We start from the raw sequence: 27,641 nt of genomic DNA on the forward strand, positions 1-27,641 counted from the left end.
TGCAGTAAGAATCCCACAGGTTTCTAGAGATGGAGTTTCCTATTTGAAACAAGCTTTAGAAAAGTTTCACTTTCCAGAGCTTGATGCATAACTGCACATTGTAGCCCATACAATGCTATGGGGATTGCAGTAGCTCCAATATCCACTGTGGACCACTTTAACACACCAGCTTTCCAAGGTTTGACTGCATTTTTTGGGGTTAACACAACCGCATAAGTCCGTAAATAATATAATTGCGCCCAAACTCTTATTATACGATAACTGAAAGAAGATCACTTACCATACTGGTTATTTCTACAGTGTCGCAGAGATCGCACTGTATCGGCTATCATATGCTGAAAAAAGGACAGAAAAGAAATAATTACAAGATAGCACAAAATAACAGGTCATTATCATATATATTTTATGTAGTATAAATTCCCACCCTATAATTTATTCCAACGTTCTTAAAATAAATGTCAAATTTCTATTTTTGAGGGATTAACACAGCTCTGTCACTTAAATACTTAGCATAGAAATTACCATAATTATTACAATCTTCCTACAAATTAAGTCTTCTGTCCCTGGAACACAGAAGTCATGGAGTAAAGCCAAATTTATGTACTGGCTTACCAGCCACTTTCCACAGGGGCCACAATCTACCCCTCCTCGCCCCAACACAGCAGCCCTGCTCTGCATCCTATCTATATACCTAGTCACTGCTCACATTCTGAATAATACAGTAGAGGGAGAATGACTTGCTATCAGACCGCAATGTTCTCTAATAAGGAACTCACTGATTCATGCACTCACACAGCCTGGTGGCTCTTTATCTGGCTCACACAACTGCAGAAGTGGAACAATACTTGGCTTAACGAGTGTATGATAATAAAATCAATGTAATGCTCAGCAATGGGTGTTACTTGGAAAACTATAGGATTACACTGTTTAAGTCGCCATGTGTCAGAAATAGATAATTGTGGTACATCTGTACCGCCAGCTGCCATCTCCTGCGCACATCACTGTTGGTTGGCATTATTCACATTCACTTCTCTTACGCTGGACAGACAACATCAGACTAGTGCAGCAATATGATGCCAGAACTTCATCTGGGGGCTAGTTACCATGTATTACTTCCTAAGGCTAGGGCCACACATAGCGGCCAAACGGGTCTTATTCTTGGCCGGAAGGGGGGTTTTATGTTCACACGGATCCCGCAGAACAGGATCTGGACACTGCCACATGGGAATTCAACCGCACTGTGTGAACACATACATTGAAATGTATGTGTTCACCTTCAAATCCCGTCGTCCTGCCATCCGGCTCCCGGCGGCGGTGGATGTGCAGGCTCCTTACGGCCAAGCTTAGCCGCTATGTATGGCCCTAGCCTTAGTCTTCTTACGTAACTAAAAGTGATCGGATTCATTCCACAGCTACAGTTCATATAGGGGAGAATGTGATTGTGCCGCTATAACACTTCCGGCTTCGCCTTGGTAATGAAGCCGCTCCGACAAGATGTATGATCATCTTGTCTGCCGAAGCGGAGGAGTGACAGCTCCGCCCTCCAGTGATCCCCACAGGAGCACACAGCGCATCAGCTGATGTCCTGCGCCTCCCTGCCCGGCCGGCTCCAGTGCGCATGTGCAAGATCTCACTACTCACACGAGATCTCTCCCGTACGCATCTCGGAGTCGGCACCCATGAAAATCGATAGCTGCACTTGTCGGAACGGTCAGCATTGCCCCCGCATATGTCATCTAGCTCTCACCGCCAGAGACACGCATGGGGGGAGAAGAAGCGATATCAGTGCACATAACGTGATACCACCTCTCCCCCATATCGGAGGATCACACATTTGCACATGATCTCTTCAATCACACAAGTAAAAGTGATGCATACTGTACGTCAGCTCCACATTTATTATGCAGACAATCAGTAAACAGGTGTGACTATGTGGCGGCACTCTGCTGACACAATCAGTAAACAGGTGTGACTATGTGGCGGCACTCTGCTGACACAATCAATAAACAGGTGTGACTATGTGGCGGCACTCTGCTGACAAGGTCAAAATGCAAGTTATAGTATTTTAAGGATGTTTACATTTACACTGGTGATACTGTTAAAATACTGCAACTTGAACTGTTGGCATAGTGCCGCCGACATGGTCCTCTACTGACAGTTGAGTTGATAAACGTATCTCCTTGTAAAATGCCGAAGAACAGAGTAATGATTCCAGACAAGTTCAGTATATTGCATATATGGCTAATGGGGTTTATTTATATTGTTTTATACATATAACTTTTTGTCCTACTTGCTGCAATTTTGAAAACTAGTCTTCACGCTAGACTGTTTTAGCAGGGTGCCGTGCCCTGCCCAATTTTTAAAGAACATAATGTGCCCTGCCCCTTTCACAGCGCCTTGCTAAAACAGCCTGCCATGTCGCCGCGGGTACAGATGTTGTGAAAAGGCAGTGCTTGGGGGAACACAAGCCCCAATCAGTGACACCGACGGCTCGGGCACGGACCATTAGTGAGAGGTAGAGGGGGCCGGCCTGCCCCCAATAGTGACACTGGCAAAAATGCGCCCCCTCCTCATCTCTTTTCGTGTGCGCAGAGTGCCCCTGCACCCTGCTTGCGCGGAATCCTGGCGGAAACACTAAAGACTATGATACATTTGCCAGGTGCTGTGTTTTGTAATCATACAATTCCTTACTGTAGCGTGAATGTTCGCCAAAGGTTAACCCAAAAATATTTTTATTTGTGGGGTAATACAGATGTGCCCTCATAAATCTAGCCTTAATGCGCCATGTATCACGAGATGCCTGGTGTTAGGGGCCGTCCATTGTAACGTGCTAACGTTGGGTGTCTTTTTTTTGACGAAATATGTGTTTTAGTCATAATGCGATGCGACTAGGACGCAAGAGGAGACAGAGCTGAATAATTATTAATTACAGATATATGACACTTGTATATTGTGTGTGACTGAGTCTGTATACAGAGCACAATGGAATATGCATTGGAAAAAAACTGTGGCTGCTGCATTGCAGCACTTCGTATTCAGATTCAGAGACACAGATATACACAGTCTCCTGGTGTGTCCTAGTCACATCGAGCTGCGACTGAGATGCATTTATGGAAAGAAAAAAAAAAAAGACGCCTGGCACTTGAAGATTTACACAGGACATGGCGTGCCAAGAGGGTCTGTTTGGCGCGACTGAAGCAATGATGTACAGTATAAGGACATATCTGTATTTACATTTTTGAAGATACAATCTTATCAATAAATGATTAATGAATCTAATTAATGACAGATCTTATCACTTTCACTTATACTGTGTCTTGGGAAATGACAAGTCTTCTCAGTGACAACAGCTACACATATACAATTCAGTCATGCAATGTGATGGTAAATGGTAAGAAACTGTACGGCACACATACAGTATATGCTGGGATCTCAAAAGCCAAACTTGGACTAGCGGCAGATATTGGAAGATAAGTTGCAAACAACTAAACCGTGATCGTCTTGAAATCAAAATTTCACAAAACTGTTCTGGAACCAAAAACCTAACAAGACTGACAGTACAGATGGCGGAAACATGGTAGCATTGCGAAACGCTCAGACATGCACAAGCAGAAGTGCCTCATACTTCATCAGCCACAGCACAAGTAGTGGATGACAAGAAACATTTCTCTGCATGTCAGTCTGGGTTTACTGACTCATCCACATCAATCTGCTGTTAATACGCATTCCAGACGATAACACCTAATGCGCCCTAATGTAGAGATGTGCCCTGTGTCCCAGGGCACATCAGAGGTACAGACCCTAGCTGTGGGCAGCTTGTCTGTCCCCAGCGCCTGTTGGCGTACAGCAGCGGCGGGTGTCTGGTGCAGGGATCAGACGTTTCCCTGCACCAGATTGTCAACGGCGACGGGCAGCGGCGTTTCAAACTTGGCGCCACTTGGGCCGCCAATGAGAAGCGTCACCTGCGTCTTTTCAAACCCGGCGCCGTCCGCGAGCCAATCACGGCTCGCGCGGCGCCGGCCAATCAGAAGAGGGCGCGGCGAGCCAATCGGCGCTCACCGCGTCCTAGGCCCCGCCCCCAGATGCCGGGCGGGAGCCGAAGAGGTAGCCGCCAGGAGAAGACGGGAGGCCGCCCCGAAGAGCGGTGAAGAGCTCCGGTGGCCGTGGAAGTGGCCAGATGACTCCAGGGTCCGGAAAGAAGATGTCCAGCGGCGGCTGGACGCGGAGAGGCGACGGCGGCGCCGCAGGCCAGGACGGGCCCGCGGCCGAAGACTGAGAAGGAGCGCCGGAGAGGCTGCCAGGGGTGGAAAGAAAGAGAGCTGACGAAGCTCCCCCCTGGTGCCTCTCCCCGCGGGTCAGGTAGGCCCTTCTCAGGTACCCCTGTACCCGCTCCTCCCTAGACCACCGGGTGTTCGGGCATTAGGCCCGTGGGCACAGTCAGGCCCTTCCGGCCTGTGGGCACATAGTCGGGCCCTCCCGGCCCGTGGGCACTATTGGTCGGGCCCTACCGGCCCGTGGCCCTGTCAGCCGGGCACTAGGCCCGTAGCCACGGTAGTTAGCGCAGTAGGCGGGCATTAGGCCTGAGGGGCTATACCAGGCATTAGGCCTGTGGGGCATTAGAGGGCATTAGGCCCTAGTTCATTTTGGAAAATTAGGTGTATATAAGGTGACCCTTGGCACTAGGCCCAGGTCACCCGATGAGTGACAAGTTAGGCGGGCGTTAGGCCCGTGGGAAATGACGGGCCTCTGGCCTGTGCGCAAATAGGGGGCACTAGGCCCAGTCAATTAGAGGTTCCCCCGAAGGTGAATACAGGTGGCACTGGGCACTAGGCCTAGGCCACCCCAAGGAGTATAGGTAGGCAGGCTCGCTTGGCCTGAGCCCCACATAAGAGAGGGTATAGGAGGTGGGTAGGCTGTACGGCGTCCACCCCCCAGAGTGCAGGTAGGGATTCAAAGGAACAGCACCGTTTGATGTTATTTGTATTGTTACCGTGCAGGGCAAAGTGTTGTTTTAGAGTTTGTGCATAGTTTGTGTTGCACCACCCACACTTGAGCCAGTTTGAGGGCTTTGTTTATGTAGCTAGTGTAGCGGATGCACACTAGGGTTGTTCTTGGCCCTGCACGGCTGTTTCTCTCTTTGCCTCCTTACAGGGACCTGTAAGTGGAGAAGATCGGAGTACAAGACGTAGGACGGTGAGTAACATCTGTCCGTGTGTTCCTTCTGTGTTTGTCCCTATCTGTCTCCCTTCCTTCAGGGCGAACGGTGAGCCTTGCACGCCGGTGCGAGAGTGCCAATAGGTGAAATTCGGGCTCTGAGGCCGTGCGCCCAGAATGACCCTCACCTAGCCCGAAAGCGCTATTTTCCTCGGTTCCGGACGGCGTTTCGGTCCACAGTCAGGAGGACGGCACTCAGCAATCTCCTTCCTCCTAGGTCATCGTGTCCGGGTCCAGTCTGAAGATTTCCAGGTCCGTTGAAGGTTCCGGAACCTGAAGGTGAGAGAGTGCGGCGCCTGGTGAGTAGCGAAACTACACCTGCACGGAAGCAGGCACACACCGCACCGCCACCCTCTTACACTAACAGTAGAATAAATTCCACTGATAAAAGCGCCATTCACAGAAGAAACAAGTATTAAATGGCATTTAAAGTGTGCACCGTAATTCATTGTTTACCCATTTTCCCAGCACATATCTGGGGTCGAGTCCTGAATCTTTGTTTTGCGCAAAAGGTTATATATATATAACCAGCTGAAATGGCAGTTTTCTTCCTGCTTAGAATAAAGCTGATACTACAGCAGAATCAAAACAATAGACAATGTATAAAAATACCACAAAAGCAGAATCTTCAGGGTTGCTGTCGGTAAGACATGCTGACAACTTATTTGCATCCAATGTGATGAACAAAACAGTAGAGCTGAAAACAAGGCGGGGTATTGTTTATTGCTTCTGAAAGCACGAAACAATACAAAGCACCGAAGGCAGGAAATTATTTCCTGATTATCAATCCTCCAGCAGTGTTGATGTATCACAGACTGAGAACAAAAAGAAATGGATCTCAGCATGTAAAACACAGTGAGGTTAGGCTACGCTAATGGGTCGCATAACAACAACCAGCCACTTAGTACACAGATATTGTAACAGACAGATCTGCAGTCGCCGAGCACATCTAAAAATACACTGTTTACTACCAACGTGCTCTATATATAAACAGTTACCGAATAATAAAGTGTTCCTATTTGTAACTGCAGTATAATGGTTGCCAGGGGCTGGGAGATTATACAGGCTGTGGAAGACATGACTATGCAATTAAATTGTATGGTATTTGGGAAAATATAATTTATGTCTTGGGTATGTTTTGTTGACATTCGTAAAGTTGACATGTAGTATGTCAACAATGACTGTCAGCGCTGATGAAATGTCGACAGGACAGTGGGTCCTGGCGGTATGGCAATCAAATAACGCTGTTCCGCTCAATTCAATTCAGTGATGTCTTCCGGGTCTGGTGGTGTCAGGTTATGTGAAATTCCAGTAATCTAACCCCTATCTCTATTCCTAAATCTAACCCAACCCGAAAAAGCTGGGTACACTCCGGAGCGTCGGTTATTCGTTCCGACAGCTGAACGAATGCCCTTGAGCACAGATTCTCTGTACACACTGGGACGAGTTTAATGAAGGATGGAATGATCATGTTCCTACACTAGCATAAACAAGGTCGCTAGCGATATTGCTAGCGTCTATTACCCGTAGACACTGAGCGAGTCCGCTGCAGCTCCAGCCTCCCCCTGCTCACACTGCAACCTACCTCCCCCACTGCCAGCCAGCCAGAGTCCAGCCCAGGCGCGGGGTTCAAATGCCAGCATTGAGTAAGACTGTTACTTATGATGGTGTAGAAGGCTTCATTAGCCCTCACTGCACCGCACAGTTTCCCAGTGCTTCCTCCTCCACTTCCTTTACCACCATGCTAGGTGCAGTCACACTCAGCCTCAGCTTTGAGAAGGAGGCCCGTGTGATTGTGACAGGGCTGTCCTGCAGATGTCTTATACTGCTTGTTGGAGATCCAGCTGGCTGCTTCTGGTAATCAAAGATGGGCAGTTCGTGTCCTGCAGTCTGAGTCTCACTGCAGTGCCCAAAACAAGGTATGCTGCACCTGCCACCACCAACTAAAAGCTATAATAATTATATTGTGCTGGAGTGCCTTCCAGGCTCCCATAACTAATGGAACAGGTGACCAACATTTCAAGGCCCAATCAGCCTTTTCATCAGGGTGAAACATTGGCAATAAACCAGGATGCGCTCCTACAGCCAATCATTACCTGATGGCGTATTCTGTGAGGCCACACCCCCTGTGATACCACTCCTCTTATCTGGGAGCACGCGTGCCTTAGGTGCATGTAAATATAACTATTACCGTTCCCCTATCATGGTGCCCCCCCTTTCATTTTCTTCTGGATCTGCCCCTGACTGAGCACATCATCCTGTGTGAAGCAGGGTGGCGGGGGTATAATGATACGGGTATAATATCCAATTCAGGATGTAACATGATATAAGAAAGAATGGAGGAAAACCTGCTGCACACTGCAGGAGCCCTATGATGTGGGAGATGATTTATACTCCAGCCGCATAATGAGCCAAGGAACGGAGCGACTGTCATATTGTATTGTCTTACATATAAAAGTGATTAATCCTGGAGTTGCCCAATGAAGCACAGACCTCAATCCCAGAGAATCTGTGGAATGATCTGAAATGTACTTTTTACCCATGTCCTTATGCAACCCGAAAGAACGCAAGAAACATTGCAAAGAAAAAATAAGAATTTACTCACCGGTAATTCTATTTCTCGTAGTCCGTAGTGGATGCTGGGGACTCCGTAAGGACCATGGGGAATAGACGGGCTCCGCAGGAGACTGGGCACACTATAAGAAAGATTTGGTACTACCTGGTGTGCACTGGCTCCTCCCTCTATGCCCCTCCTCCAGACCCCAGTTAGGATACTGTGCCCGGAAGAGCTGACACAATAAGGAAGGATTTTGAATCCCGGGTAAGACTCATACCAGCCACACCAATCACACCGTATAACTCGTGATATTAAACCCAGTTAACAGTATGAAATATAACTGAGCCTCTCAACAGATGGCTCAACAATAACCCTTTAGTTAGGCAATAACTATATACAAGTATTGCAGACAATCCACACTTGGGATGGGCGCCCAGCATCCACTACGGACTACGAGAAATAGAATTACCGGTGAGTAAATTCTTATTTTCTCTGACGTCCTAGTGGATGCTGGGGACTCCGTAAGGACCATGGGGATTATACCAAAGCTCCCAAACGGGCGGGAGAGTGCGGATGACTCTGCAGCACCGAATGAGAGAACTCAAGGTCCTCCTCAGCCAGGGTATCAAATTTGTAGAATTTAGCAAACGTGTTTGCCCCTGACCAAGTTGCAGCTCGGCAAAGTTGTAAAGCCGAGACCCCTCGGGCAGCCGCCCAAGATGAGCCCACCTTCCTCGTGGAATGGGCTTTCACTGATTTAGGATGCGGCAATCCAGCCACAGAATGCGCCAGCTGAATTGTGCTACAAATCCAGCGAGCAATAGTCTGCTTAGAAGCAGGAGCACCTATTTTGTTGGGTGCATACAGGATAAAAAGCGAGTCAGTTTTTCTGACTCCAGCCGTCCTGGAAACATAAATTTTCAAGGCCCTGACTACGTCCAGTAACTTGGAATCCTCCAAGTCCCTAGTAGCCGCAGGCACCACAATAGGTTGGTTCAAGTGAAAAGCTGATACCACCTTAGGGAGAAACTGGGGACGAGTCCTCAATTCTGCCCTATCCATATGGAAAATCAGATAAGGGCTTTTACATGACAAAGCCGCCAATTCTGACACACGCCTGGCCGAAGCCAAGGCCAATAACATGACCACTTTCCACGTGAGATATTTCAGATCCACGGTTTTAAGTGGTTCAAACCAATGTGATTTTAGGAAACTCAACACCACATTGAGATCCCAAGGTGCCACAGGAGGCACAAAAGGGGGCTGAATATGAAGCACTCCCTTTACAAAAGTCTGAACTTCAGGCAGTGAAGCCAGTTCTTTCTGGAAGAAAATCGACAGAGCCGAAATCTGGACCTTAATGGAACCCAATTTTAGGCCCATAGTCACTCCCGACTGTAGGAAGTGCAGAAAACGACCCAGCTGAAATTCCTCTGTAGGGGCCTTCCTGGCCTCACACCACGCAACATATTTTCGCCAAATGCGGTGATAATGGTTTGCGGTTACTTCTTTCCTGGCTTTTATCAGCGTAGGAATGACTTCCTCCGGAATGCCCTTTTCCTTTAGGATCCGGAATTCAACCGCCATGCCGTCAAACGCAGCCGCGGTAAGTCTTGGAACAGACAGGGCCCCTGCTGTAGCAGATCCTGTCTGAGCGGTAGAGGCCATGGGTCCTCTGATAACATTTCTTGAAGTTCCGGGTACCAAGCTCTTCTTGGCCAATCCGGAACCACGAGTATCGTTCTTACTCCTCGCCTTCTTATTATTCTCAGTACCTTTGGAATGAGAGGCAGAGGAGGGAACACATAAACCGACTGGAACACCCACGGTGTCACTAGAGCGTCCACAGCTATCGCCTGAGGGTCCCTTGACCTGGCGCAATATCTCTTTAGCTTTTTGTTGAGGCGGGACGCCATCATGTCCACCTGTGGCCTTTCCCAACGGTTTACCAACAGTAGGAAGACTTCTGGATGAAGTCCCCACTCTCCCGGGTGTAGGTCGTGTCTGCTGAGGAAGTCTGCTTCCCAGTTGTCCACTCCCGGAATGAACACTGCTGACAGTGCTATTACGTGATTTTCCGCCCATCGGAGAATCCTTGTGGCTTCTGCCATCGCCACCCTGCTTCTTGTGCCGCCCTGTCGGTTTACATGGGCGACTGCCGTGATGTTGTCTGATTGGATCAGAACCGGCTGGTTTTGAAGCAGGGGCCTTGCCTGACTTAGGGCATTGTAAATGGCCCTCAGTTCCAGAATGTTTATGTGTAGGGTCGACTCCTGACTTGACCAAAGTCCCTGGAAATTTCTTCCCTGTGTGACTGCGCCCCAGCCGCGAAGGCTGGCATCCGTGGTCACCAGGACCCAGTCCTGTATGCCGAATCTGCGGCCCTCTAGAAGATGAGCACTCTGCAGCCACCACAGTAGAGACACCCTGGTCCTTGGAGACAGGGTTATCAGTTGATGCATCTGAAGATGCGATCCCGACCACTTGTCCAAGAGGTCCCACTGGAAGGTCCTTGCATGGAACCTGCCGAATGGAATTGCTTCGTACGAAGCCACCATTTTTCCCAGGATTCGTGTGCAGTGATGCACCGATACCCGTTTTGGTTTTAGGAGGTCTCTGACTAGAGATGACAGCTCCTTGGCTTTCTCCTGCGGGAGAAACACTTTTTTCTGTTCTGTGTCCAGAATCATCCCCAGGAACAGTAAGCGTGTGGAAGGAACCAGTTGTGACTTTGGAATGTTTAGAATCCAGCCATGCTGTTGTAGCACTTCCCGAGATAGTGCTACTCCGACCAGTAACTGCTCCCTGGACCTCGCCTTTATTAGGAGATCGTCCAAGTACGGGATAATTAAAACTCCCTTTTTTCGAAGGAGTATCATCATTTCTGCCATTACCTTGGTAAACACCCTCGGTGCCGTGGACAGTCCAAACGGTAGTGTCTGGAATTGGTAATGGCAATCCTGTACCACAAATCTGAGGTACTCCTGGTGAGGAAGGTACATTGGGACATGCAGGTAAGCATCCTTGATGTCCAGTGATACCATGTAATCCCCCTCGTCCAGGCTTGCAATAACCGCCCTGAGCGATTCCATCTTGAACTTGAATCTTTTTATGTATGTGTTCAAGGATTTCAAATTTAAAATGGGTCTCACCGAACCGTCCGGTTTCGGTACCACAAACAGTGTGGAATAGTAACCCCGTCCTTGTTGAAGTAGGGGTACTTTGACTATCACCTGCTGGGAATACAGCTTGTGAATTGCCTCTAGTACAGCCTCCCTGCCCGAGGGAGTTGTCGGTAAGGCCGATTTGAGGAAACGGCGGGGGGGAGGCGCCTCGAATTCCAGCTTGTACCCCTGAGATACTACTTGAAGGATCCAGGGATCCACCCGTGAGCGAACCCACTGATCGCTGAAATTTTTGAGGCGGCCCCCCACCGTACCTGGCTCCGCCTGTGGAGCCCCACCGTCATGCGGCGGATTTGGAAGAAGCGGGGGAGGACTTTTGTTCCTGGGAACCTGCTGCGTGGTGCAGCTTTTTTCCCCTTCCTCTGCCTCTAGACAGAAAGGACCCGCCTTTTTCCCGCCTGTTTTTCTGGGGTCGAAAGGACTGTACCTGATAATATGGCGCTTTCTTAGGCTGTGAGGGGACATGGGGCAAAAATGCTGACTTCCCAGCTGTTGCTGTGGAAACAAGGTCTGAGAGACCATCCCCGAATAACTCCTCACCCTTATAAGGCAAAACTTCCATGTGCCTTTTAGAATCTGCATACCCTGTCCACTGCCGAGTCCATAAGCCTCTCCTAGCAGAAATGGACAATGCACTTATTCTAGATGCCAGCCGGCAGATCTCCCTCTGTGCATCTCTCATGTACAAGACTGAGTCTTTTATATGCTCTACGGTTAGCAATATAGTGTCCCTGTCCAGGGTGTCAATATTTTCTCACAGGGAATCTGACCAAGCAGCAGCAGCACTGCACATCCACGCTGAAGCAATAGCTGGTCTCAGTATAACACCAGTGTGTGTATATATAGACTTTAGGATAGCCTCCTGCTTTCTATCAGCAGGTTTCTTTAGGGCGGCCGTATCCGGAGACGGTAGTGCCACCTTTTTAGACAAACGTGTGAGCGCTTTATCCACCCTAGGGGGAGTTTCCCAACGTGACCTATCCTCTGGCGAGAAAGGGAACGCCATTAGTAATTTTTTTGAAATCACCAATTTTTTATCAGGGAAAGCCCACGCTTCTTCACACACTTCATTTAATTCTTCAGATGGGGGAAAAACTATTGGTAGCTTTTTCTCCCCAAACATAATACCCTTTTTTGAGGTACCTGGGTTTATATCAGAAATGTGTAAAACCTCTTTCATTGCCTCAATCATGCAACGAATGGTCCTAGTGGACATTAAATTTGACTCATCGTCGTCGACACTGGTATCAGTATCCGTGTCGACATCCGTGTCTGCCATCTGAGGTAGTGGGCGTTTTAGAGCCCCTGATGGCCTTTGAATTGCCTGGGCAGGCACCAGCTGAGAAGCCGGCTGTCCCGCATTTGGCATGTCGTCAATTTTTTTATGTAAGGAGTCGACACTTGCACGTAATTCCTTCCATCAGTCCATCCACTCAGGTGTCTGCCCCGCAGGGGGTGACATAACATTTATAGGCATCTGCTCCGCCTCCACATAAGTCTCCTCATCAAACATGTCGACACAGCCGTACCGACACACCGCACACACACACAGGGAATGCTCTTAAAGGAGACAGGACCCCACAAAAGCCCTTTGGGGAGACAGAGAGAGAGTATGCCAGCACACACCAGAGCGCTATATAATACAGGGACTAACTGAATTATGTCCCCTATAGCTGCTATAATATTTACTGCGCCTCAAATTTGTGCCCCCCCTCTCTTTTTTACCCTTTTCTGTAGTGTAGACTGCAGGGGAGAGTCAGGGAGCTTCCTTCCAGCGGAACTGTGAGGGAGAAATGGCGCCAGTGTGATGAGGGAGATGGCTCCGCCCCTTTTTCGGCTGACTTTTCTCCCGCTTTTTTCTGTATTCTGGCAGGGGTAATTACCACATATATAGCCTCTGGGGCTATATATTGTGGTTATTTTGCCAGCCAAGGTGATTTTATTGCTGCTCAGGGCGCCCCCCCCCAGCGCCCTGCACCCTCAGTGACCGGAGTGTGAAGTGTGTATGAGGAGCAATGGCGCACAGCTGCAGTGCTGTGCGCTACTTGGTGAAGACTGAAGTCTTCTGCCGCCGATTTTCCGGACCATCTTCTTGCTTCTGGCTCTGTAAGGGGGACGGTGGCGCGGCTCCGGGAACGAACACCAAGGACGGGTCCTGCGGTCGATCCCTCTGGAGCTAATGGTGTCCAGTAGCCTAAGAAGCCCAAGCTAGCTGCAAGCAGGTAGGTTCGCTTTCTTTCTAGGAGCTCAGGAGAGCCCCTAGTGTGCATCCAGCTCGGCCGGGCACAGAAATCTAACTGGGGTCTGGAGGAGGGGCATAGAGGGAGGAGCCAGTGCACACCAGGTAGTACCAAATTTTTCTTATAGTGTGCCCAGTCTCCTGCAGAGCCCGTCTATTCCCCATGGTCCTTACGGAGTCCCCAGCATCCACTAGGACGTCAGAGAAATGGGAATAAACTTCAGTGTCTATGGCTACAGAGATTTATGAGCTGTAATTGCAGTTATTGTAAAGGTGATGTTATCTCGTGTGCAACACTGGGCGTCAGGTCAGCCATATAATAGCAGGCAGATATGAGACACAGTTGCTGCAAGACTGACGTAACGCAAAGCTGCATTCCTGCAGTAATGACCATGGAGACGTATTACTGTATTGTGACTGACCAGCCACACACCAAGACCGCATCACACACACATAAACAATGTTTGACTTTTCATCACTTACAGATGTGCCCGGTGTCTGCTTGTAAGCAAGTCGCGGTAACCGCAACTCACGTGCAGCAAATAGCGTGCCCGGGAAAGTCTGCAGGCATGTGCATATGGATCTGCTCCCACTGAAATCAATGGAGCGGTCTCACACTGTGCCTGAGTATGGCAAGCTGCGTATAATTTGCTGCTACGTGCGTACGCACTGCGGCATATGATTATATACAAAATGAGTAGGGACATCTTTACAGCTATCAGTTAATATACTGTGTCCAATATATGGTCCGATATATGCCGAATCATGTTGCTTATCTGATCTTTTGTTTGTATATACACACACAACAGTATGGGGTAAATTTACTGAGGTGGGAGTTTTTTTAGAACTAGTGATGTTGCTCATAGCAACCAATCGGATTCTACTTAACATTGATATAGCTGCTTATAGAAGATAATAGATAGAATCTGATTGGTTGCTACAGGCAACATCACCAGGTCTAAAAAAAAACCTCCCACCTTAGTAAATTTACCCCTATGTGTCCAATATTATTGTTCAGCAACTACTGGGGGTCAATTAGCTCTGGGCAATTAAATCATTACGGTTAAAGTTTCATTGCTATGTCAAGTAAATGTTCGTGTCACAGAAGTATGATGTAAACAATAAGAGTGACTACAGTTAATAATATCTGGCTAAGACAAGCAGAACGTAATACACAAGTGGTGTTAATAGGTGTATAAATAATATATGTATTATTCGGATACAGAACTTCTCGATTACTTCTAAATATCCCTATAATTTACAGTTGGGAATGTGTTATGCCACTTATTACACTGGCACACAGTATAACCAATATGAGTTCAGTAACTTACCAGTTTTTCAAAGTTGACAAGGTTATCCAGAAAGGTTTTATTTCCTTCATGAATGAATGTGACATCTAAAACAAACCAAAGAGACATATGTATTAAATACTATGCATCATATATAAGCTATACATTTCTGCGCAAATGTCACTTTCCCTGACCATCCGAAACATCAATTAAAGCATAGCCAGGTACATATACAGTCAATGCAATACATTGCATATGTTCCTGAACTGTCTAGTAGACCGTGAGCTTGTCTCTGCATAAACCAGAGGTTCCCAAACTGTGTGCCGTGGCTCCCTGGGGTGCCTCGGGACACTTGCAGGGGTGCCCTGGGTTGGTGGTCCAGGACCAATTAAAATTATTCATGGTCAATATAAAAGGCAAAACCAGTGCTGGTGACTGCCAGTCATAAAATATGTGGCCAGACAGAAGCAAATCTTGTCCCTCACCACACAACTGACCCTAAGGATGACATATAAACGCAATCTACTTAATGTAATATTTCTTTCTAAATTTCTCAATAAGAAATTTTTGGCCTCGGGGTGCCGTGAAAAAAATTCTGACATTCTAGGGCGCCGTGATTCAAAAAAGTTTGGTAACCACTGGCATAAACTATACATGAACACTAAGCAATGTTAGCGACAACCACAGTATTCCGCATCCCTCAGTCAGGGCAGACAGATGAGTCAGAGGGAATTAAGATACTTAACATTCATAAATACGGGAACAGCCACATGAGCAATACTCAGCTGTAAATTTTAATTACCAGAGTTCCTTAAGAGCTCCAGCAAAGCTTCAAAGCCATCGGAGCTGGAACGCAATTTGCATTTAAACCAGCATTGGATACAGCTGTCTTTTAAGAGATGGAGGCGATTAAATAATTGAGCCACAAATTATATACATGGGTGCCCCGGTTGTTCTTAAATCAGAATACATTTATATGAAATATTGGACAAAAATTTAAACTGAGAGAATGAAACATTTTGAAATACGGAATGACCACCACACAATATATAACCATTCATCAATACTGGGACGCTCTCCTAGTTATCTAGATGGTGATTTATTAGGGATTGTCACGTGGGACTGTATTACTATATGGGGGTGTGCTGCTACACAAGCTCTGCGGCATTGCAGAATTATACTAGCTCAGTGGTTCATAACATTTTTGAATCACGGCGCTCCAGAGTATCAGAATTTTATTCACGGCACCCCCAGGGCAAAAGTTTCTTATTGAGAAATTTAGAAATGAATATTAAATTAAGTAATTGTGTTTATGTGTCATCCTTAGGGTCAGTTATGTGGTGAGGGACATGATTTGCTTCTGTTTGTCCACATATTATTTTTTATTATCGCAGCATTTTTTAATCAAAACTTAAAGCGTCTATCATGCCCAATTTCCACATATTTTATGACTGGCAGCCAGCAGCACTTGTTTTGTCTATTACATTGACCATAAATAATTTGAATTGGTCCTGGACCACCAACCCAGGTCACCCCTGCAAGTGTCCCGCGGCACTGCACTAGCTGCTGGTGACAGATGCACATGCAGACTTTCATAAAGTAAAGCAAAAACAACCACTTTGTTTATGAGCCCTAGCAATACTTTACTCACCTTTTAAGAGTAATGGCATAAAGGGGATTTTTGGCGGCTTCATTTTTTTAAAAGTGTCTCTGTAAGCTTTGTGATTTAGGGATGGGTCCTGTAAGAGTGCATTAAAGGTAAAGTCAGCGTTTTCACGTTCCATGGTGCATGATCATCATACAACTACATTATAATATGATTGCATAAATATGCCAAGCAAAATCCCTGATAATCAGACTTTAGAGACACGTTTTTTTTTGTTTTTTTAAACACATTTTTATGGGACATTTTCCGACCAAAAGGAGCTATAATGGATCGCCCGGACGTGACCATTGGCCTAAAATCGCAATATTAGCCTTTTTTTTCAGACAAAAAATTAGCTCTGCTAATAGGATACACCCCATAATGTATTAAATGCATTTAATAATGTGGTTTCAATTCCCGATGATAAAATCGCCCAAACTGCAGCTTTTACACATCGACCCCCAAGTGCACTGTGATACATGGGAGAAAAACGTATGATCATTTCGCCCCCTCCCCCCCAACTTGCTACATGCATGCAGTATGGGCCGCCATCAATTTGTGTAGTTATCATAACTTTGTAAAATGTAATTAGTGACTTTGTGATGTTATTACACGTTGTCCCTTGTACACATACAGCAATAGGTTTCTCCTGAAATATACGTGCTCTTTCATGCAGACTTATTCCTAAATGTTTGTTGCGGTTTTGCAGCCCTGTGTAACTTCACCCCGCACTTTGTGGTGTATTTAAGAAGTGTCGGATCCATTCCGACATGCATTTGTCAGAATGGATCCTACAAGCGCTATTCAACGGATGGCCCAATCCGACTGTCGGATTTGGCCGTACCCGGTGTCCTGTCCTGCGGCTGCTGGGTGCGCAGACAGCAGCAGCGGGGGGTGGTGACGGTTGTGGGTGGCGGGGGGAGCTGCCAGCATCTGCGGCAGTGATGTCTGCGGTGGTGGCGCTGCAGGGAGAGAGGCGCCTGGCCGGGGGATGGCCAGGCAAGGTACCTCTCATCCCAGTAGTCCGCCACACCGCTCCCCGTCTCCTCACCTCAATCTGACTTGTTTTCAAGTCAGATTGAGTTTGACAGAAAGGGGGCCAAAACCTGTCGGATTTGGCCCCATTTCCGACAGAAGCACGCGGATCGGCAGCTATTCCTCCGATCCATGTGTTTTCCGCCAAGTCGGGAATTCCCGACTTGTCGGAAAAAATTAACATTTTCAATCGGTCGGAAACCCTTCCGACCGAAAACTGTCGGAAGCTGCCGTATTTCCGACAAGACGGCAGCTTCCGACAGCTATTGAATACACCCCATTATCTTTCTGTCACGTACACACAGAGAAGTGGAGAGGTTTAATTCAGCTAACAAACACGACGGCTCCCTAATGCTGCTTAATGCCACTATAGACTAGTCAGTGAAATGCTGTAATCTGATGCATATTGGTTTTTCCCATAAAATGCCCGCCTCTGCTTTCTACAGAGCGATGAGCACACTTGTAATTAATATTAACTATCCGCACTGCGATGCACCCAGTACACACATAGCAAGAAACTCACCGTCAGGCTTTCAAGTTCAGAGAAGAGTTTCTTGAACTTTCCTGGGATTTTCTTGGAATGAACATAAAGAGAATAGATAATGTTACCCCGTAGCACAGGAACACAAACAAAAGTTGGACTTTGAAGGCTCTACATGGATTTTGTGCTATGAATGCCAAGTATGTTCCTCTCCAATTTGATATGGTAACAGTGAGCTTAGAATCAAAGTTTAAACGCCTGACAGTAAAAGTTGCAGGCAGTCCCTCTAATTTAGTCTGTATAAAGAAGATATGGGGAACCTTTGGCCCTCCAGCTGTTGTTGAACTACACATACCAGCATGCCCTGCTACAGTCTTGCTATTTGACCATGCTAAACCTGTTGCAGGGCATGCTGGGATGTGTAGTTCAACAAAAGCTGGAGGGTCACAGGTTCCCCACCCATGGTATATGTGAGACTGGATACCAAAACAACGGCTGGATTCGCCAGATGGGTTATACTGACTGGCTAACACAATCCCAACTACATGCTTCAGCCATTTAATTATATGATTCAGAATTGAGCCTATAGAAACATAGAATGTGACGACAAATAAGAACCACTTGGCCCATCTAGTCTGCCCTATATTCATGGCGCTTGCAGCTTTTAAATAGCTTATACATTAAAAATGTTTTTACCAAGTTGTAGAATGACCCACAACACACGAAACGTGCAATGGTGGCAGAACCTTACCTCCCAAGTCTGAGCCAGCCGGCTGACCGACGCAGTGTTCAGCCCCATAATTATGGCAAAGAATGAATTCAAGTTCCTTTGAGCTTTACAACTGTTAGGAAAAGACAATACATATAACCTAATTACTCTTTACCATTTATGCCATTTGATACCACTTATTTTATATATAACATGATTGTAAAATTTAAGTTGGTCCCTGTTACATTATGTAACATAAATCTTGTATTCAGTGCTAGTAACATTATCACAACAGTCTCTGCTTAGGCTACGAAGGTCCAGATCACTGATGAATGGTAGGATTGGGGGATTAGGGACAGGGCATAAATATAGTAAGTGATAGCAGGGAGACTGGTGGAACCTGTGTAAATGTATTATAAACAGAAACCATCTACAATTACTATGTATATTTAATTCTAGCTCATGTGTTGTATTTACTGTATGTATAATAAATTCCTCCTAATATTAAGACTGGGTACACACTGGTCGATACAATATATTGTTTGTTCGACAAACAATATATCGCTAGCACATTGGAAGTGAACAGTCGATATGTCAGTGAACGATGGCATTCAAAGAAATATCAGGTCGGCCCTGCTGTACACTCGATGCTGATACAGTATATCGGTACATCTGGCTGTGTGTACGGCTGACCCACAGACCGCGTGATAGGTTGGTAGCAGCAGCCATTGTTTATGATGTCACACATGGGCGGGCATATTCAACTGACTCTACTGACAGACATATCAGTCGGCGGCTTTATAAGTGTGTATGAACAAGATCATTTATGCATACATCGTGACAATCATTACTGTACATCAGTTGGCAGATCGGGTGATCCGTCTGCCAGGCGTGTACCCAGCCTTAGACATAAACATAGATATGAATATCAAGTATTGTGAATTTCCATGAACTTTTTGCATACCAATATGTGACAAAGTTTAATTGCAGAAGTTGCAAGCACTCATCATGGTGTTCTCCACTGTTATAATGGGACTGATGAAGACCTGTACATAGGCCCATTTGTGGACTGTGGGGCTGATTCAGAAATAGAAACTAATAGTACAGTCGCTGTGTATTTATACACAGCGGCTGTGTGAAATTATGCAAAAGCCGCAAGAAGCGTCTTTAGCAAAAATCCGCCCACTGCCAGCTTCTCTGATCTGCTGCCGCACCCAAAGACGCAGCATCGGATCAAGTACGTGAACATCGGACAGTTAAGTAACCCTCAGGTTACTCAGGATGTTCGCCAAAATCACGCTGCTGGGGCCAGTGAAGCTACGTCCAATAATGCAGCCACTGGCTTCGCCACACCCAGAAAACAGGGGCCAACATGCACCCGTATTCAGAGACACTCCCCGTCACCTCCCCAAACGCCAGCAGCTAATCATGCAGCAGCTTTTAGGGCACTGTACCCAGTACCAGATTTGCATGTGCGCAGTGTGGTTTACGCACAGATCATTAGACGTCAGGGATTACGGTGACTGCGCTGTGCATGGTCTGGAAATAAGTGTAGTAGAGTTATACTCATATTTTCTGTTCTCTGCAGCGGTTGTTTTTGTTCACAAATCACAGTAATAATAATTGGAATCAGGTTTTCCCAGGACTTGCTACACTGGAATTAAAACTGGTGTGGTTGTTTGTAGACTTTATACAATAACCCCCAGTCTCATCATAAAATGTACTGGAAACAGCATATGTCAGGGCTGGGAGACAGCCTGATATGGGCACAATGACTGTATGACTGCTGTATTCTACATATAGCTTACACAGTGTCTAAATTAGGGTCTCCTACAGACCGCTATGGGATAAAACATAAAAATAAGAATTTACTTACCGATAATTCTATTTCTCGTAGTCCGTAGTGGATGCTGGGAACTCCGTAAGGACCATGGGGAATAGCGGCTCCGCAGGAGACAGGGCACATCTAAAGAAAGCTTTAGGATCACCTGGTGTGCACTGGCTCCTCCCCCTATGACCCTTCTCCAAGCCTCAGTTAGGATACTGTGCCCGGACGAGCGTACACAATAAGGAAGGATTTTGAATCCCGGGCAAGACTCATACCAGCCACACCCATCACACTGTACAACTTGTGATCTGAACCCAGTTAACAGCATGATAATAGAGAAGCCTCTCGAAAAGATGGCTCACTACAACAATAACCCGAATTTTTTGGTAACAATAATTATGTACCAGTATTGCAGACAATCCGCACTTGGGATGGGCGCCCAGCATCCACTACGGACTACGAGAAATAGAATTATCGGTAAGTAAATTCTTATTTTCTCTGACGTCCTAGTGGATGCTGGGAACTCCGTAAGGACCATGGGGATTATACCAAAGCTCCCAAACGGGCGGGAGAGTGCGGATGACTCTGCAGCCCCCAATGAGAGAACTCCCGGTCCTCCTCAGCCAGGGTATCAAATTTGTAGAATTTTACAAACGTATTTGCTCCTGACCAAGTAACTGCTCGGCAAAGTTGTAAAGCCGAGACCCCTCGTGCAGCTGCCCAAGATGAGCCCACCTTCCTTGTGGAATGGGCATTTACAGATTTTTGGCTGTGGCAGGCCTGCCACAGAATGTGCAAGCTGAATTGTACTACAAATCCAACGAGCAATAGTCTGCTTAGAAGCAGGAGCACCCAGCTAGTTGGGTGCATAGAGGATAAACAGCGAGTCAGATTTCCTGACTCCAGCCGTCCTGGAAACATATATTTTCCGGGTCCTGACAACGTCTAGCAACTTGGAGTCCTCCAAGTCCCTAGTAGCCGCAGGCACCACAATAGGTTTGGTTCAGGTGAACGCTGAAAACCACCTTAGGGAGAAACTGAGGACGAGTCCTCAATTCCGCCCTGTCCGAATGGAAAATCAGATAAGGGCTTTTACAGGATAAAGCCACCAATTCTGACACGCGCCTGGCCCAGGCCAGAGCCAACAGCATGACCACTTTTTCTGTGAGATATTTTAACTCCACAGATTTAAGTGTGTCAAACCAATGTGACTTTTGGAACCCAAAAACCACCTGGAGATCCCAAAAGTGCCACTAAAGGCACAAAAGGAGGCTGTATATGCAGTACCCCTTTAACAAATGTCTGAACTTCAGGGACTGAAGCTAGTTCTTTTTTGGAAGAAAATTGACAGAGCCGAAATTTGAACCTTAATGGACCCCAATTTCAGGCCCATAGATACTCCTGTTTGCAGGAAATGCAGGAATCGACCCAGTTGAATTTTCTCCGTCGAGCCTTACTGGCCTCGCACAACGCAACATATTTTCGCCAAATGCGGTGATAATGTTTTGCGGTTACATCCTTCCTGGCTTTGATCAGGATAGGGATGACTTCATCCGGAATGCCTTTTTCCTTCAGGATCCGGCGTTCAACCGCCATGCCGTCAACGCAGCCGCGGTAAGTCTTGGAACAGACAAGGTCCTTGCTGGAGCAGGTCCCTTCTTAGAGGTAGAGGCTACGGATCCTCCGTGAGCATCTCTTGAAGTTCCGGTTACCAATTCCTTCTTGGCCAATCCGGAGCCACTAATATAGTGCTTACTCCTCTCCATCTTATCAATCTCAGTACCTTGGGTATGAGAGGCAGAGGAGGGAACCCATACACTGATTGGTACACCCACGGTGTTACCAGAGCATCTACAGCTATTGCCTGAGGGTCCCTTGACGTGGCGCAATACCTGTCGAGTTTTTCCCAACGGTTTATAATCATGTGGAAGACTTCTGGGTGAAGTCCTTACTCTCCCGGGTGGAGGTCGTGCTGAGGAAACTGCTTCCCAGTTGTCCACTCCCGGAATGAAAACTGCTGACAGTGCTATCACATGGTTTTTCGCCCCGCGAAGAATCCTTGCAGCTTCTGCCATTGCCCTCCTGCTTCTTGTGGCACCCTGTCTGTTTACGTGGGTGACTGCCGTAATGTTGTCCGACTGGATCAACACCGGCTGACCTTGAAGCAGAGGTCTTGCTAAGCTTAGAGCATTGTAAATGGCCCTTAGCTTCAGGACATTTATGTGAAGTGATGTCTCCAGGCTTGACCATAAGCCCTGGATATTCCTTCCCTGTGTGACTGCTCCCCAGCCTCGCAGGCTGGCATCCGTGGCCACCAGGACCCAGTCCCGCATGCCGAATCTGCGGCCCTCTAGAAGATGAGCACTCTGCAACCACCACAGGAGGGATACCCTTGTCCCTGGTGACAGGGTTATCCGCTGAAGCATCTGAAGATGCGACCCGGACCATTTGTCCAGTAGGTTCCACTGGAAAGTCTTGCGTGGAATCTGCCGAATGGGATTGCTTCGTAGGAAGCCACCATTTTTACCCAGAACCCTTGTGCATTGATGCACTGAGACTTGGTTCGGTTTTAGGAGGTTCCTGACTAGCTCGGATAACTCCCTGGCTTTCTCCTCCGGGAGAAACACCTTCTTTCTGGACTGTGTCCAGGATCATCCCTAGGAACAGAAGACAAGTCGTCGGAACCAGCTGCGATTTTGGAATATTGAGAATCCAATCGTGCTGCCGCAACACTACCTGAGGTAGTGCTACACCGATCTCCAACTGTTCCCTGGATCTCACCCTTATCAGGGAATCGTCCAAGTAAAGGATAACTACAATTCCCTTCCTTCGAAGGAATATCATCATTACGGTCATTACTTCAGTAAAGACCCGGGGTGCCGTGGACCATCCCTACGGCAGCGTCTGAACTGATAGTGACAGTTCTGTACCATAACCTGAGATACCCTTGGTGAGAAGGGTAAATTTTGACATGAAGGTAAGCATCCTTGATGTCCCGAGACATCATGTAGTCCCCTTCTTCCAGGTTTGCAATCACTGCTCTGAGTGACTCAATTTTGAATTTGAACCTCTGTATGTAAGTGTTCAAAGATTTTAGATTTTAGATTTTAAAATCGGTCTCACCGAGCCGTCTGGCTTCGGTACCACAATAGTGTGGAATAATACCCCGTTCCCTGTTGCAGGAGGGGTACCTTAATTATCACCTGCTGGGAATACAGCTTGTGAATGGCTTCCAAAACTGCCTCCCTGTCAGCGGGAGACGTCGGTAAAACAGACTTTTGGAAACGGTGAGGGGAATACGTCTCGAATTCCAATTTGTACCCCTGAAATATTACCTGAAGGATCCAGGGGTCTACTTGCGAGTGAGCCCACTGCGCACTGAAATTCATTGAGAACGGGCCCCCACCGTGCCTGAACTTGTAAAGCCCTAGCGTCATACTGAGAGCTTGGCAGAGGCGGAAAAGGGTTTCTGTTCCTGGGAACTGGCTGATCTCTGCAGCCATTTTCCTCTCCCTCTGTCACGAGCAGAAAAGAGGAACCCTTTTGTCCGCTTGCCAACCAGGACTGCGCCTGATAATACGGCGTCTTATTTTGAGAGGCGACCTGGGGTACATCCCCTTTTTTTTTAAGGCAATACAGGTTGTGTATCCCTTATCCAAAATGTTTGGGACCAGAGGTATTTTGGATATCGGATTTTTCCGTATTTTGGAATAATTGCATACCATAATGAGATATCATGGTGGTGGGACCTAAATCTAAGCACAGAATGCATTTATGTTACATTTACACCTCATACACACAGCCTGAAGGTAATTTTAGCCAATATTTTTTATAACTTTGTGCATTAAACAAAGTGTGTGTACATTCACACAATTCATTTATGTTTCATATACACCTTATACACACAGCCTGAAGGTCATTTAATACAATATTATTAATAACTTTGTGTATTAAACAAAGTTTGTGTACATTGAGCCATCAAAAAACAAAGGTTTCACTATTTCACTCTCACTCAAAAAAGTCCGTATTTCGGAATATTCCGTATTTCGGAATATTTGGATATGGGATACTCAACCTGTACTTCCAAATGCCGTTTGGAATCCGCATCACCTGACCACTTTACTGGTATAATTGGACAACGCACTTATACTTGATGCCAGTCGGCAAATATTCCGCTGTGCATCATGCATATATAGAAATGCATCTTTTAATTGCTCTATAGGCAATAATATACTGTCCTTATCTAGGATATCAAATTTCCAGTCAGGGAATCCGACCACGCCAACCCAGCACTGCACATCCAGGCTGAGGCGATTGCTGGTCGCAGTATAACACCAGTATGTGTGTAAATACATTTTAGGATACCCTCCTGCTTTCTATCAGCAGGATCCCTAAGGGCGGCCATCTCCAGAGAGGGTAGAGCCCTTGTTCTTACAAGCGTGTGAGCGCCTTATCCCCCCTAGGGGGTGTTTCCCAACGCACCCTAACCTCTGGCGGGAAAAGGTATACTGCCAATAACTTTTTAGAAATTATCAATTGTTATCGGGGGGAAACCCACGCATCATCACACACCTCATTTTATTTCTCAGATTCAGGAAAACTACAGGAAGTTTTTCCTCACCAAACATAATACCCCTTTTTTTGGTGGTATTTATACTATCAGAAAAGTGTAAACTTTTTCCATTGCCTCAATCATGCAATGTGTGGCCCTATTGGAAATCACGGTTGTCTCTTCACCGTCGACACAGGAGTCAGTATCCGTGTCGGCGTCTGTATCTGAGGTAACGGGCGCTTTAGAGCCCCTGTATGAGACGTCTGGACATGCACAAGCTGAGTAGCCGGCTGTCTCATGTCAACCACTGTCTTTTATACAAAGCTGACACTGTCACGCAATTTCAACAGTACATCCACTCAGGTGTCGACCCCCCAGGGGGTGACAACACTATTACAGACACTCTACTCCGTCTCCTCATCATTTTTCTCCTCATACATGTCGACACAAATGTACCGACACACAGCACACACACAGGGAATGCTCTGATAGAGGACAGGACCCCACTAGCCCTTTGGGGAGACAGAGGGAGAGTTTGCCAGCACACACCAGAGCGCTATATATATACAGGGATAACCTTATATAAGTGTTTTTCCCTTTATAGCTGCTGTATTGTTTATACTGCGCCTAATTTGTGCCCCCCTCTCTTTTTTAACCCCTTTCTGTAGTGTAGTGACTGCAGGGGAGAGCCAGGGAGCTTCCCTCCAACTGAGCTGTGAGGGAAAATGGCGCCAGTGTGCTGAGGAGATAGGCTCCGCCCCTTTCTCGGCGTCCTTATCATCCGTTTTCTTGTATGTTTTGGCAGGGGTTAAATGCATCCATATAGCCCAGGAGTTATATGTGATGCATTTATTTTAGCCATAAAAGGTTTTCTATCGATTTATTGCGTCTCAGGGCGCTGCCCCCCCAGCACCCTGCACCCTCAGTGACCGGAGTGTGAAGTGTGCTGAGAGCAATGGCGCACAGCTGCGGTGCTGTGCGCCTACCTTTATCTGAAGACAGGAAAGTCTTCTGCCGCCGATTTTTCCGGACCTCTTCGCTCTTCTGGCTCTGTAAGGGGGCCGGCGGCGCGGCTCCGGTGACCCATCCAGGCTGAACCTGTGATCGTCCCTCTGGAGCTAATGTCCAGTAGCCTAAGAAGCCCAATCCACTCTGCACGCAGGTGAGTTCGCTTCTTCTCCCCTTAGTCCCTCGATGCAGTGAGCCTGTTGCCAGCAGGTCTCACTGAAAATAATAAACCTAAACTAAAACTTTCACAAAGAGCTCAGGAGAGCCCCTAGTGTGCACCCTTCTCGTCGGGCACAGAAAATCTAACTGAGGCTTGGAGGAGGGTCATAGGAGGAGGAGCCAGTGCACACCAGGTGATCCTAAAGCTTTCTTTAGATGTGCCCTGTCTCCTGCGGAGCTGCTATTCCCCATGGTCCTTACGGAGTTCCCAGCATCCACTAGGACGTCAGAGAAAGAATGATCCCCACAGACTGATCTCAGACTTCGCAGCACATATTAAATATACTGCACATACTTCTTACTTTTACAGAAATGAGGAGACATGTCCCACTTACTGGGCAGCGATCTTGATGAACTTCTTCACCAGCTGCACCCGCTTCCCTAGCTGGCTGCATAGCAGGATCTCAGTGGCCACCCAGAGCTGGACCTCATTACATCTCTGAAGCAGAAGACTCAGGTTCAGGGTGTTCTCCCCTTTCCCTTGTCTGCTGAACGTGAAGTAGATCAGCTCTTGCTGCAAAACAAACACAATTTCTCTTGATCAGACTTGGGGGTAAATATAAATGTAATACCAGTTGCCGGAGGTATGGGACTTTGGGCGAGAATTATCATTTTAAAGCAGCAATCATTTACAAGGCAAAAACAACCTGGTTTTGCCTTGTAAATGATTGGCGCTTTAAAAATATGGTCATTCTCGCCTAAATTACAGCACCTCCGTCAAGTTGGACCCTATTACATTTACCCCTAGGTGAAGGTACATGGTAGTCACATATCTGACATATGACACAAATATAGATTTATATAAATGCTTATTTAAGAACATGTCTTTAGGGGAAAAAAAATCTTATTTTAATATTTAGTTTCAATGTATTTTGAGATAAATGTATTAAAAAACATTTCTGAAGACGTTCGGGAGCTCCCATACTGTACTACTATATCTGCCAATGTCATCATATACGCTACAGATGTACATATGGAGCAGCGCACACCCTGTCCAGTTAATTGTTCAGAACAGTGGGATGGTTGCATGCATTAATAAAATAATAATGGGGGGTATTAATCAAAGCATGGAGAGAGATAGAGAGGAGAAAGTACCAACCAATCAGCTCCTGTCATTTATCAAACACAGCCTGAGTTAGAGTATGATTGGTTAGTGCTTTATCTCTCTCCATACTTTGATAAATACCCCCCTAAGTTTTGCACATATTTAACAGGACTTTCCCCCTAAAATACACAGGGGTCGTAGCCATGTTATGGACTGAGTCAGTTCTCATGACAATGCAGCCTATTACTCTGTAGGGAGCAAGTTACATCAATGAGACAGGAGACTGCTTTCAACTACAGACAGCGGAACCCCTATGGTATATAGGCGATAGTGACAGTTTGACTTGGAACCAATTTTCAGAGCATTTTCTATATATTTATTATTCACATTGGCTTCCTAGGAGACTTCACCTCGTGTATTGAATTGAAGAGACTCCAGTCAAAACTGGTTAGTTCCAAAGTGATATCCCAAGTGTTCATCCCCAAGATCCTAACCGATCTGTTCTGCGTCTCTTCGTTCTCTGCAAACGGGTTCTGCAAAAACAGCCAGGGAAGCCCAGTGTAAACATTGGTTTCGGAGAGGATGATTTGTAAGCAAAGCAATCCAGGGTGAGTGCACTTTATTTTTTCACGCTT

The 27,641-nt window shown here is 46.7% G+C and overlaps 1 protein-coding gene across 1 annotated transcript in view; it reads right to left on the reverse strand.

Moving 5' to 3' along the window:
• Nucleotides 1-27,641, reverse strand: part of RAPGEF5 (Rap guanine nucleotide exchange factor 5) — a 499,799-nt gene that overhangs the window by 10,491 nt on the left and 461,667 nt on the right. Inside the window, exons 19-25 of the mRNA XM_063921784.1 lie at nucleotides 27,417-27,539; nucleotides 26,297-26,475; nucleotides 18,397-18,487; nucleotides 17,688-17,738; nucleotides 16,136-16,223; nucleotides 14,527-14,591; nucleotides 281-335 (exon numbers count right to left, since the gene is read on the reverse strand). Of these exons, the coding sequence (XP_063777854.1) occupies nucleotides 281-335; nucleotides 14,527-14,591; nucleotides 16,136-16,223; nucleotides 17,688-17,738; nucleotides 18,397-18,487; nucleotides 26,297-26,475; nucleotides 27,417-27,539 (652 nt within the window). The remainder of the gene's footprint in view (nucleotides 1-280; nucleotides 336-14,526; nucleotides 14,592-16,135; nucleotides 16,224-17,687; nucleotides 17,739-18,396; nucleotides 18,488-26,296; nucleotides 26,476-27,416; nucleotides 27,540-27,641) is intronic.

The sequence above is a fragment of the Pseudophryne corroboree genome, chromosome 5 (assembly GCF_028390025.1).
Source record: "Pseudophryne corroboree isolate aPseCor3 chromosome 5, aPseCor3.hap2, whole genome shotgun sequence".
NCBI lineage: Eukaryota > Metazoa > Chordata > Amphibia > Anura > Myobatrachidae > Pseudophryne > Pseudophryne corroboree.